Source organism: Podarcis vaucheri (genome assembly GCF_965113315.1).
Source record: "Podarcis vaucheri genome assembly, chromosome: 6".
Taxonomy (NCBI): Eukaryota; Metazoa; Chordata; class Lepidosauria; order Squamata; family Lacertidae; genus Podarcis; species Podarcis vaucheri.
The window spans coordinates 11,121,719-11,135,329 of NC_138764.1; the positions used below are offsets into that span (position 1 = coordinate 11,121,719).

Consider the following 13,611-nt stretch of genomic DNA (forward strand, 5'->3'; position numbering starts at 1 on the left):
TGCTTCTAGGCCAGATTATCAGGTGCAATTTGTTACAGTTTGAAGAGGCGATTAATATTTGCTAGTGCAAGGTTACGCAGCTTTTGAGTTTTCTCTGAATGTGTTGTTTCACTGCCTTTGGGATGCTGATGAAGAATTCTGAGAACAAGGCACATACTAAAGTTGATTCAGTAAGCCTTACTTATGTTGCATTTCATAATTTTATTCTGTGGAGCTTGTGTTATGTACTGAGTTGAATAGGATCCAAACTGCAGCAGTCTGATTGGTCCTAGAACAATAGGATTCAGAATGCAGCAGTCTGATTGGTCCTAGAACAATAGGATTCAGAATGCAGCAGTCTGATTGGTCCTAGAACAATGCAGCAGTATGATTGGTTGGCAGGAACCACCCAATCCTGCTCCAGATAGAAGTGAATCCACAACCTGATTGGCTTACAGTAGAATTCCAGAATTAGCCAATCATGTGCAGCCCACTGTGTAAATAATGTATATAAAGCAGATACTTTGAGGGGACTTTCATTCATTCCTCCTCACCACTATGAGCTGAATAAAGAGCATGAAATCACTTTGCGACTCTGAGTATATTTCAGCTTGTTTTGTACATATGCAGTTCAGTGAAATAGTACTCCTACAATGAGATAGGTGGTTCAGGGAATTAAGGAGAGCATGAGCGTTTTGAGTTAGACTGATGCAGAAGTAGAGCTGCCTTTGGTAGTACCCATGTTTCATGAGTGGTTGGAGGCAGGGTTCTGACATGTGTTTTGATGCACAGTTAAGCACCTATTTGTGAGCAATGGAGAAGGTGGGCAGGAATGGGGAGGGAGAGTTATCTATCCAGATTCATAACTGAGCTTAACACTGTTTCACACATACATGCTTCTCAGGCGATGACAATAGCAAGGGATGAACTGCATGTGAAACGGCTACTACAGGCAGAACTTTCATATCACCTTGGAATCAGAAAAACAGTTGGCTGGATTAAACTAACCTGGCAGGCTAGTAGGAGCCATCACAAGGGCTCATTTTTATGCATTTAGCACCGTCATATTTTTGGTCAGGGCGTCTTCTAGGAGCCATAGGGGAGAGCTATGTAATGGATACCAACTACATATTTTTGGTCATAAAGGTAAAGGTCAAGGTACCCCTGACCATTAGGTCCAGTCGTGGACGACTCTGGGGTTGCACGCTCATCTCGCTTTACTGGCCGAGGGAACTGGCGTTTGTCTGCAGACAGCTTCCGGGTCATGTGGCCAGCATGACTAAGCCGCTTCTGGTGAAACCAGAACAGAACACGGAAATGCCATTTACCTTTCTGCCGGAGCGGTACCTATTTATCTACTTGCACTTTGACGTGCTTTTGAACTGCTAGGTGGACAGGAGCTGGGACCAAACAACGGGAGCTCACCCTGTTGCGGGGATTCGAACCACCGACCTTCTGATCTGCAAGCCCTAGGCTCTGTGGTTTAGACTACAGCGCCACCCGCGTCATGTTAATTTGGGTAAATGAGTAGGGCCCCCCCGCAAAGGGCTGAACACATGGCCCCACATACAGTGGTACCTCGGATTACAGACGCTTCAGGTTACAGACTCTTCAGGTTGCAGACTCTGCTAACCCAGATATAGTACCTTTGGTTAAGAACTTTGCTTCAGGATGAAACAGAAATCGTCCAACGGTGGCAGCAGGAGGTCCCATTAGCTAAAGTGGTACTTCAGATTAAGAACACTTTTAGGTTAGGATCGGACCTCCGGAACTAATTAGGTTCTTAACCCGAGGTACCACTGTACCATAAACCATCCACTCGCCACCAACATGCAACAGAAACAGGCTGGCAGTTCCTGCCATATGGTCCACACCATTGCAGTTTAAGCAATATTGAAGTGCTAACTGGGGATCCCATTTTTCCTGTGTCAAATTATTGCAGTTTGCGTTGCTGGGGTAGGTGTGTGTGTGTGTGTGTGTGTGTGTGTGTGTGTGTGTGGTGATATTCTTCCAAAATAAGAGTTTCCACAAGGAAAGCATTCAGATCTCCCTACTCTCCATTGCTTATCAGATGTTTATTTCATGTGCTGAACCTGAAAGGTCCCAAGAGTCTTAAGAAACAATTCTAAAATGTGTTTGGAGCACCAAGCAAATTCTCTGCCCAGGCAGTTTCAGTTTCTCTGAAGGACAATGAAACACTTTGAAGTTTCAGGAGCAAAGTACTCAGGATGTTCTGATATTAATGATGTGCAAAGTGCCCGATTAAGACATTTTCCAAATCCCTAGTCAATTCCGAGAATCCTGGAGAGTCATTAATCTCTCTCATATTTAGCACTCTAACATTTTAAGGTATTGCTTCCTATTTTTTCCACAATACTGGTCAAGAGTCAGATTGAAAAGAGCCAAACACATAAAAGCTTCTAAGGCTATTCCTGGGGCCTTAAAAAAGCCCCACTTTAAAAAAAAATATTTGTAATATAAGAGGCTTATGAAATAATTATAGGCCTGTAAGGTGTGCCAAAGCCATATGAAAAATTTCCCCTAATTTTATTGAAATTCCTTCACCTCCTCTTTCCTAAATATGTTTCATCTAAGCCAGGAATGGCCAAACTTGGCGCTCTGCTCCAGATGTTTTGGGCCTCCAGATGTTTTGGGACAACTCCCATCATCCCTAGCTAACAGGACCAATGATCAGGGATGATGGGAATTGTAGTCCCAAAACATCTGGAGGGCCAAGTTTGGCCATGCCTGATCTAAGCAGAGCCTTCCAAATTCTCCTTATATTGTATTTTACCATTTTTAAAAAGCCCTTCTCAAATTACCTACAGATGTTTCATGCAATAGTTTCACATACCCTCCAACATTTCTCTGATGAAACTAGGTGTCAGAGACCAGGCTGAGGAGTATAACTCTGTTGAGGAATGGCCTGCTCATGGCTATGATCCTGAAACTCCACAGGAGCAGTGGAGTAGTGTTGATTTGGAACAATGGTTTGCTGAGGGGCACAGATCGGAGGACTATAGCTGGGCATAACTGGGAGGTGAACAGCAAGAAGAACGGGAAGAGAGTGAGCTAACCGACTCTTACTGGAAGATGTGCAGCCTCTCAGTCCCAAGGCTAGGAGATTAGATACTTAACAAAAGGTTCAGTGGTTGAGAATTTTTACTATTTATACCCCTTTTATACATCTTACTGGGTTGCCCCAGCCACTCTGGGCAGCTTCTAACATATATAAAAACATAATAAAACATTAAACATTAAGAAAATTTCCCTATACAGTGGTACCTCCGGTTACATACGCTTCAGGTTACATACGCTTCAGGTTACAGACTCTGCTAACCCAGAAATAGTGCTTCAGGTTAAGAACTTTGCTTCAGGATGAGAACAGAAATTGTGCTCCGGCGGCACGACGGCAGCAGAAGGCCCCATTAGCTAAAGTGGTGCTTCAGGTTAAGAACAGTTTCAGGTTAAGAACAGACCTCTGGAACGAATTAAGTACTTAACGCGAGGTACCACTGTACAGGATTGCCTTCAGACAGCTTGGGGATCAGATAACTCTGACATTTCGCCAATGGAAATAGGGACATCCTAAGGAAAAGCGGGACATTCTGGGATCAAATGAGAAACTGGGATGGCTTCTCTAAATCAAGGACGTCCCTGCAAAATAGACTTGGTCTGGTTTCAGGGCCAAGGGCTCAAGGCACTATAGCAGTAAATGTGCATTATGTGGGGCTGCCCTTGAATTTGGTCTGGAAGCATCAGCTAGTACAGAATACTGCTGCACAGTTACTTTGTGGGGCGTCCCATCACCACTGTTAAAAGCATTGTGCTAGTTGCTAATCTTAGTGATGTATGGAAGTGAGAGCTGGACCATAAAGAAGGCTGATCACAGAAGAATTGATGCTTTTGAATTATGGTGCTGGAGGAGACTCTTGAGAGTCCCATGGACTGCAAGAAGATCAAGCCTCTCCATTCTGAAGGAAATCAGCCCTGAGTGCTCACTGGAAGGACAGATCCTGAAGCTGAGGCTCCAGTACTTTGGCCACCTCGTGAGAAGAGAAGACTCCCTGGAAAAGACCCTGATGTTGGGAAGGATGGAGGGCGCAAGGAGAAGGGGACGACAGAGGACGAGATGGTTGGACAGTGTTCTCGAAGCTACCAGCATGAGTTTGACCAAACTGCGGGAGGCAGTGGAAGACAGGAGTGCCTGGCGTGCTCTGGTCCAGGGGGTCACAAAGAGTCGGACACGACTAAACGACTAAACAACAAAGTTGCTAATCTGCTACTGAACTACATTCAAGGTACGGAAAGCCCTCTATTGTTCTGCAGGAGGGTATCTGAAAAGCCACCTCTTCTCCACATCCTAACTCGGATACTTTGACCTGTGAATGAAAATCCGTCGATTGTGCCACATGCCACTTTAGATAAAGCATGCTGTGATTTGAGCATATGCTTCCAGTATTGTGGTACCAGTTCATTAGCGACACGGGTGGCGTTGTGGGTTAAACCACAGAGCCTAGGACTTGCTGATCAGAAGGTTGGCGGTTCAAATCCCTGCGACGGGGTGAGCTCCTGTTGCTCGGTCCCAGCTCCTGCCCACCTAGCAGTTCGAAGCCAAGTCAAAGTGCAAGTAGATAAATAGGTACCGCTCTGGCGGGAAGGTAAACGGTGTTTCCGTGTGCTGTTCTGGTTCGCCAGAAGCGGCTTAGTCATGCTGGCCACATGACCCGGAAGCTGTACGCCGGCTCCCTCAGCCTATAGAGCGAGATGAGCGCCGCAACCCCAGAGTCAGTCACGACTGGACCTAATGGTCAGGGGTCCCTTTACGTTTACCTTTACCTTTGCCAGTTCATTTGCTGAAAACTTATTTTCTCCCAAACCTTCTCAAATTAGGCCGTAAACCTAACCCCCAGAGCAAGCCCCAACAAATTTAATAGGATTTACTCCTGAGAAGACACAATTAGGATCGCACTGCCAGTCTATTTTATTTCTGCAGTTTTACATTCCAGTTCAATTTTTATATTTCAGTACTGTTTTATATTCCACTTCTGTACACTGTATGTTTTCTGAATGTAGAGCAGTTTTCGAACCCTTAAGAAACACAAATAATAAACAAAATAGAAGGGATGGTTAATTTCTGTTGCCTTTTTGTACAAGACTAGTTCAAAAGCTTATTACCTCTCTACTGTGGATCCACCAACATGATTCAATTGGGGGGGGCACGTGCTGAGATTCCCGTATTGGAGGGGGTTGGACTAGATTACCCTTGGGATCCCTCGTCAATTCTATGTTTCTTTTTTTTTAAGGAATCTCAAAGCGGCTAACAATCTCCTTTTCCCTTCCTCCCCCACAACAAACACTCTGTGAGGGGACTGAGGCTGAGAGACTTCAGAGAAGTGTGACTGGCCCAAGGTCACCCAGCAGCTGCATGTGGAGGAGCGGGGAATCAAACCCGGTTCACCAGATTATGAGTCCACCGCTCTTAACCACTACACCACACTGGCTCTCCAATTCTATGATTCTATGATTCTAAGTCGCCTCCTTTTCCTGTACATTCTGTGATCTTGGCAAGTCCTGGAGGTGTGTCTGGGGTGGGCGAGTGGGAAGGTGCATGAGGACAAACGAGGGAAATGAATTTGTAGCTAGTCAGTTAAGCGGCAACGCTAATCCAATTACGTATTGTGCTGCATGTCTACTGAGAGGCAAATGCAGAGGAAACATATTTATTTTAATAAGATGGGTGTTAGCTCAGAGGTGAATTGGAGACATTTGTTGCTTTAAAGCGCTAGACTCTAATCTGGTCACTATGCAGAATTCCATTAACATGATTCCTGTTATGTTAAATAATTTAGTTAAAATAAATTAGATAAATGAAAGCTGTTTGCCAGGCATATGATAGCAGTGGGAGAGTTGGCGTGGCAGCCATTCACACAAAAGACAATTCTATTTAAGAAGACAAAGCGGGCGTATAGATTTTTTATTGACTCCTGCTTATTTTAGTCTTTCACCGATCAAGCTAGGGAGGCATTTTGCCACATTTTGGTGGGCTTCCATTTTGTGACATGTGGGGCAACGAGGTGGGATGGATTAGGAAAGCAACAATCAATACCCCTTGGGCAGGGCCATTCCATCTAATGTGATTGACTGTTTTAATTTTAAATTTCGTTATTGTGAGCTATTGTAAGAGTAAAGCAGAATCTCAGCATTGCAATAAACAAACAAATAGTGATGGAGAGGGGCTCAGTTATTGTTTTGGAGGTCAGTGGGGAGGACATTGAAGACTCGGCTACATTAGTAAAGGAAAAGCGTTTTATAACACAGTGACACCAGATGGCGCTGTGGAGTCCCGTCGTTCGCCAACGTGATTTCCCGTTATGAAGTTTACAACGAGTTTTCCTGAAACGCATTTTTGATGGGTCTAGATCCAGCCTGAGATCTAACGCAAAGCAGCAGTCTTGCCAAACAGCAGAGGCAAAGCTTTTCCTGAACTCACCGCTCCAGTCTGCTGCTGCCTGAAATATTCCATGCTATTAACACTCTTTTGTCAAGTCAAATACTTTGAGTAAAGGTAAAGGGACCATTAGGTCCAGTCGTGGACGACTCTGGGGTTGCAGCGCTCATCTCGTTTTATTGGCCGAGGGAGCCGGCGTACAGCTTCCGGGTCATGTGGCCAGCAGGACTAAGCTGCTTCTGGCGAACCAGAGCAGTGCATGGGAACACCATTTACCTTCCCGCCGGAGCGGTCCCTATTTATCTACTTGTACTTTGATGTGCTTTTGAACTGCTAGGTTGGCAGGAGCAGAGACCGAGCAACAGGAGCTCACTCCGTCGCGGGGATTCGAACCGCCGACCTTCTGATCGGCAAGCCCTAAGCTCTGTGGTTTAACCCACAGCGCCAATTCCCATGGTGCCTGACCATTGGCCATGCTGGCTGGAACTGATGGGAACTGGAGTGCCACAGGCTCTGGAGGCTACCACATTGACTACCCCTGACTTAAGGAATCTCACAGAGATAGTCCTGTTTTTAGAAATCTGATAGTAAAACCCTCCTTCAGCCCCCCATAGGTGGTGTTGGGGCTGCCTTCATAGTTGACTTTGAATAGGCTTGCATCAGCAGTCTTTCTTGGTAGTCAAACAACTAAGGAGGACAGTGTACGACTTATGTACTACATCCCATTTAAAAAATGGCAACAATCTAATTAAAATGTTCTTGTGCAACTTGGTGGCTGACTCATTCAACGAACGCTCCCTTTTGGCATTAGTTATCCCTGGACGAGGGCACAGCACTAACCCCAACCTTCTCCACAACAATGTTTTTCTGCATATTGGATTTACTTAGCACCACTTCCTAGCCACATTGCTGGGACGCGTGGCTGGGGTTGCTATACTGCAGTGGCTTGGTTAAGAACAGCATGACCTCCACTGAGTCATCTGAAAAACCACTGGTTTCTCTCCTTTCTAAAAAAATAAAAATAAATTGGCCTTGCCAGAGTCATCAGACAGCTTCGGAGCCGTTCAGCTGGTGGCTTGCTGGAAAGGACCATTCTGTTTGATCAAAGATTTGCAGCGGCAGCCTAGTTGAACTTGGGTAGGACATGGTCAGAAGCACTCTTTTTATTTTTCACTTAAGTGCTGCCTCTGGGAAAAGGCTGCAGCTGAGCGCATGGTATTGTGCATGGCTTCGCATGCGGGAAGGTCTCTTGGCATCGCCTGATAGGACAACTGAGGTGCTGCCAGTCAGAGAGGTAAAGGTAAAGGGACCCCTGACCATTAGGTCCAGTCGTGACCGACTCTGGGGTTGTGGCGCTCATCTCGCTTTATTGGCCGAGGGAGCCGGCGTACAGCTTCCAGGTCATGTGGCCAGCAGGACTAAGCCGCTTCTGGCGAACCAGAGCAGCGCATGGAAACGCCATTTACCTTCCCGCCAGAGCAATACCTATTTATCTACTTGCACTTTGACGTGCTTTCGAACTGCTAGGTTGGCAGGAGCAGGGACCAAGCAACGGGAGCTCACCCCATCACGGGGATTCGAACCGCCGACCTTCTGATCGGCAAGCCCTAGGCTCTGTGGTTTAACCCACAGCACCACCCGCGTCCAGCCAGTCAGAAAATACTGAGCTAAATCCACCACTGGTCCAACTTGGTCTAGGCAGCTTCCTATGCTTTTCTAATCTTTTGAACCTGAAAACAGAACAAAGCGTTTGGTGGAGGAGACAGGAGGAACAGCAGGGCAATCTAGAAGTGAACTGCATTCATCTGTGGATTCTGGAACTGAATGTGCTCTGTTAATCATGATGAGTTTAAATAGCATTTTCCACAGGTCTTTTAAAAAAGCCTCAGTTCTTGATGGTTGGTGCCTTTGTGTTTAGAGTAGGAGACAGTTGCTCTGAAAAGCTGAAGGTAGTTTGATACAGGTATACGATGGGGGAAATATACAATTTACCTTAAAAAGCATTGTAAACTATTAAAACTATTGAAATAGCACTTGTAGTTCAATGCTGAATTTTGGTTATAATGGAAATTTAAGAGATGTGGATTAATAGACAGGATGCAGGAGGAAAAGGTTAAAAGTCCAGGAGATTCTTCGGAATTCTCTTTTTATGTTGGTTGTTTGGTAATTGTTTGTAAATTTCAAAATACAGAAAAACTAAATAATTTTTTTAAAAAATAGATGCAGGTATACAATATAGTATACCCATTGTTTCCTTTGTCCCATGGTCATCTCTGGAGAAAGATGTCTTGTGAGTTTTTGATGGACTACAGACCCTTGTGTGCTCTCTGACTCCAGAGACAGTGGTTGGTTATGTCTGTACAGCAGGGGCAGCCATGGGTCTATCATTCCACCTTCAGTTCTCTTCAAAACCAATGCCTGTCTCCAGCAATAGAGGGCTCCTCAATAAATAAGCCAATCAGCTTGGCTGTTTCATTTGGATTCCAATACAAAAGGTTCCATCGCTCTTGCTCCTGAAAAGTCTTTCCCGGCCATCCAGAGGATTTGTAGCAGCATCAAACGGCAACAAATCCTTGATATTTACTGTGAGCCAGTCTCCTGCCACTCCATCGCTACCCAAGAGGATAGCAAAACAGGAAGACTCTGATGCATAAACATCTCTTGCAATATTACACTAAACCTGCTCTGCCGTTCGACTCCTCAGAAATCAATCTTCCTTCAGGCATGTATATCAGAATTTATGCGCATTGCTTTTACTGGGTAATCTCCCTTGGCAGATTTTTACAACACATTCCATTATTTCGAACTATAGGCGGATAGAAATAGAGACGAACACACAGATATGCACATCAGTATTACCTGTTCTGCCTGCAGACAGACAGTTTATATATAGGCAGAAGCCCTCTTTAGTTGTTGGGCTTCAACTGGGGAGGGGAATGGCAGTCCTATCTAGATCTACTTATAACAACTTATTTGGACATATATATTTAATTATACAGCGGGACGCGGGTGGCGCTGTGGGTAAAAGCCTCAGTGCCTAGGGCTTGCCGATCGAAAGGTCGGCGGTTCGAATCCCCGCGGCGGGGTGCGCTCCCGCTGCTCGGTCCCAGCGCCTGCCAACCTAGCAGTTCGAAAGCACCCCCGGGTGCAAGTAGATAAATAGGTACCGCTTACCAGCGGGAAGGTAAACGGCGTTTCCGTGTGCGGCTCTGGTTCGCCAGATGCAGCGATGTCACGCTGGCCACGTGACCCGGAAGTGTCTCCGGACAGCGCTGGCCCCTGGCCTATAGATGTGAGATGGGCGCACAAACCCCAGAGTCTGTCAAGACTGGCCCGCTCGGGCAGGGGTACCTTTACCTTTACCTTTACCTTATTTAATTATACAGGCCTTTCCACCCGGTGCCAGCCAGCCCATGAGGCTCAGTGAGGCGGTCAACCTTGAGCGGCAAGCTAGGGACAGCTGGGGGGCGGGCAGCAAATCTGGGCCCCCCAAAGGATCTTGCCACTCGCCACCTCCAGCGCTTGTCACCCATTGCCACGGCCTCCCCCACCCGGCTGCTCCTCTCTATTTGATTCAATTGGTGTATATATGGGACAAAGCTGTTAAATGGGTGCAATATTTGGATGCCCCATTCAGACGATGATGATTTGTTTACAGGTATAATAACCAATAATTTAATTGTTTACAAGTATAATAACCAATGATATGAACCTCAAAAGACAAACATTTTTAAAATGAAAATATATACGCAATAAAGCAATCCTATTATATAAGCACCCATAATTAAAATATGCCAAATATGCCATAAAACAACAGCAGCAGGAGACTTGGGCTACAAGATCCAGGGCGTGCCTGTTTTAATATTCACCACAATTCCTGCAAGTCACAGGGATGGGTTTTCACAATTAATTCTGTGTCACAGTTCTTCTCCAGCGCCGAGGGCCTTCTGGCGGTTCCCTCATTGCGAGAAGTAAGGTTACAGGGAACCAGACAGAGGGCCTTCTCGGTAGTGGCGCCCGGCCTGTGGAACGCCCTCCCAGCAGATGTCAAGGCAATAAACAACTATTTTACTTTTAAAAGACAACTGAAGGCAGCCTTCTTTAGGGAAGTTTTAAATGTCTGATGCTGTACTGTTTTTAATATTCAGTTGGAAGCTGCCCAGAGTGGCTGGGGAAACCCAGCCAGATGGGCGGGGTATAAATAATAAATTATTATTATTATATTATTATTACTCGCTACTAGCTCCTACAAGCTGTGTGGCAGCTCTCCCGAGCCAGTTTGAGGCTAGTTCATGTAGAGAACTGAGAGAAATGGCCAAATTGGTACGGATGGTAAGTCCAGACAGAGAAATGGTGTGCGAACAGCAAAGGAATATGAGATATCCTTTTGTTAGGAGCGCTGTTTGTTATACATGTTGAACCAGCAGTTCCAATGTACCCACTTCAGTTGTTCAAGCAACAGATTAGGTTGCTGCCATTATCCCTCTAGGTCAGAAATGGTCATGCCTTGAAGTCTTTTCTTGCTCTGCAGTGTTTTTGGGTAGGTTTTTTTTTTGGGCTGATGTTCTTTCTTCCTCCGCCAGAGATCCCCCAGTGTGCCGGCTGCAACCAGCACATCCTGGATAAATTCATCTTGAAAGTCCTCGACCGCCACTGGCACGGTTCTTGCCTCAAGTGTGCAGATTGCCAAATGCAGCTGGCAGACCGCTGCTTCTCCAGAGCCGGGAGCGTCTATTGCAAAGAAGACTTCTTCAAGTAGGTGCAGAGAACTTTCCACTTTCGCCTTGGGGAGTTTGCTAGCCCTCTAAGTAGCTGCAGGATATGCAGTCTCACTTCCTTTCAAAGGAGGTGTTTGCTGATACTTGAAAATACAATTTTCGCTTGGAATAATTGAGAGATCACATAGTGACTGAAAGGGCAAGCAGGCAAACCATGATGATGAAAATGCAGACTCACCATACAGGGTTGCTGTAGATATTACTGTTATGAAATTCTTTATAAAAGTGCTATATGAAATCTTGGTACAGTATTTTTAATATCATATTCTGATTCTGTGGCAGTGGTATTTATTTTATGCAGATATATAGATATATATCCTGCTTGCTTCACAGAAAGCTCCAGTTTTCCTCCCTTGACGTAATTATTGCCAATGTAATTGTTTTTCTGTCCAACACACCTACTTCCTTACAGTCAGATGGGGGCAGCAAAAGCAGTATGTATTTTCCAGCCAACATTTTCTTCTTGGGAGGATTGAAATAGCTATTGAGAACTTACTTCTGAGCAGACATGTTTAGCCCTATGCAAATAACTTATGCTGGGACACTTCTCCCTGTTTTCCCAGTTCTAATGTTCTTTACCCTAGGTAAAGGGACCCCAGACCATTAGGTCCAGTCGTGGCCGACTCTCGGGTTGCGGCGCTCACCTTGCTTTACTGGCCGAGGGAGCCGGCGTACAGCTTCCGGGTCGTATGCGTTGCAACCCCCGAGTCGTCCGCAACTGGACCTAATGGTCAGGGGTCCCTTTACCTTTACCTATTTACATATTCAATTTGTATGCAGCCCTTCATCCGAAGATCTCAGGGAAGTTCACAGCATCAAAATGCACAATAAAAACACTCTCTTGTTGAGAGCTCCCTCTGTGTCTCCCCAAAGCTTTGAAGGGTCAAGGAAGCATTTCCAAGAGCAACAACAGGGAGCATATTACTACAGTCAAATAAATGAATAAATACAAATTCCCTCTGGGGTTTCGTCATCAGCTTTGTGCATCTCGTATTTTGGGCCCCAGCTACAGAGCATGATGGTGCACTGCCATGGCTTCCTCAAGTTGTTGTGTTTTCTCCCTCAATCCCTTCAGCAGCTTCTGTTTCCATTCTAATAACTCATCCTAGGGTTGATGAGAAGGCAGATAATAACTATTCTGGGCCCTGCCAATAGGGAGCTACAGTGCCTATAGATTCCTCCCCGGTTATAGCGAAGAATGATTCTGGAAGAGCTACAGAGATTGACCTTGTCTTCTGCTGCTAGTTGGTTGGGCTGGTAAGCTCATCTCAGCCACTTAGTCGTCGAGGGGAAAGAAAATTGTACTACTCTTCTTCTCTGGCGATCACTCGTGGCTGAGTAAGATTGTCTGCCAGGAACACGGTCTTAACAGTCAGTCTGTAAGGAACTGTGAAGGCCAATTCTGCATCCACACATCCACAGCGGGGACATTGGTTTCTGGGCGGGAGTTGGTCATGGTGTGGATTTGCCAAGCGTGCCTTCCTCCCTTGTGTCCTGAGTTCGAGCGTCTTCAAAGTCCACAACACCTTTGGTAAGGGCTGTTCTCCAACTGGAGCGCTCGCAGACCAGTGTTTCCCAGTTGTCAGTGTTTATACTTCATTTTTTTAGATTTGCCTTGAGAGAGTCTTTAAACCTCTTTTGCTGACCACCAGCATTATGCTTTCCATGTTAAGTTCAGAATACAGTGGACCCTCTAGAACTTAATTCGTTCCGGGGGTCTGTACGTATCCCAAAAAGTCCGCATCTCGAGGTGCCGCTTCTGTGCACATGTGCGACAAAAACCAGAAGTATACACTTCCGGTTTTGCCGTGTTCTCAACGCGAAAGTTACGTTACCCGTAACCAAAGGTCCACTGTAGAGTAGTTGCTTTGGAAGACGATCATCAGGCATCCGCACAACATGACCAGTCCAACGAAGTTGATGTTGAAGAATCATCGTTTCAACACTGGTGATCTTTGCTGGCATTAGTTTGCCTATCTTTGCAAGTGATGGATAATTTTTTGGGAGACACTGTTGATGGAATCTTTTGAGGAGTTGGTGTTAAGTTGTGGGTGAACATGACACAGTGATTCTTCAAACAGCTCGTTTATTCACAGGCCAGAACAGAACTGAACTGAAGGGTTCAGTCAGCTTGCTTATATAGAGCTCCAGTACAATGTAACTGTAACAATTTCCTAAAACTATTCAATCACTGAACGTCACTTTCAATCCTTTATTTGCATAACTATCTACAGTATCCCCCTGCTGGCCCAGGGTGAGAACTTCAGTACATAACACCTGGAGATGGCGTTTATAAGTGGTCCATGTTTCACAAGCATACAGCAAGAAAATTATACACTTCTAGGCCATCTACCTGGGTGTGAAATCTTTGTTTTTGGGTTCAGGACAGGTGTTTGTGAAGGC

The 13,611-nt window shown here is 45.6% G+C and overlaps 1 protein-coding gene across 1 annotated transcript in view; it reads left to right on the forward strand.

Annotated features, from left to right (window-relative positions):
* LHX4 (LIM homeobox 4) overlaps positions 1-13,611 on the forward strand; it is a gene marked incomplete at its 5' end in the record, with an annotated part of 71,641 nt that overhangs the window by 24,452 nt on the left and 33,578 nt on the right. The window contains one exon of the mRNA XM_082229099.1: positions 11,014-11,185. Coding sequence (XP_082085225.1) covers positions 11,014-11,185 — 172 coding nt within the window. The remainder of the gene's footprint in view (positions 1-11,013; positions 11,186-13,611) is intronic.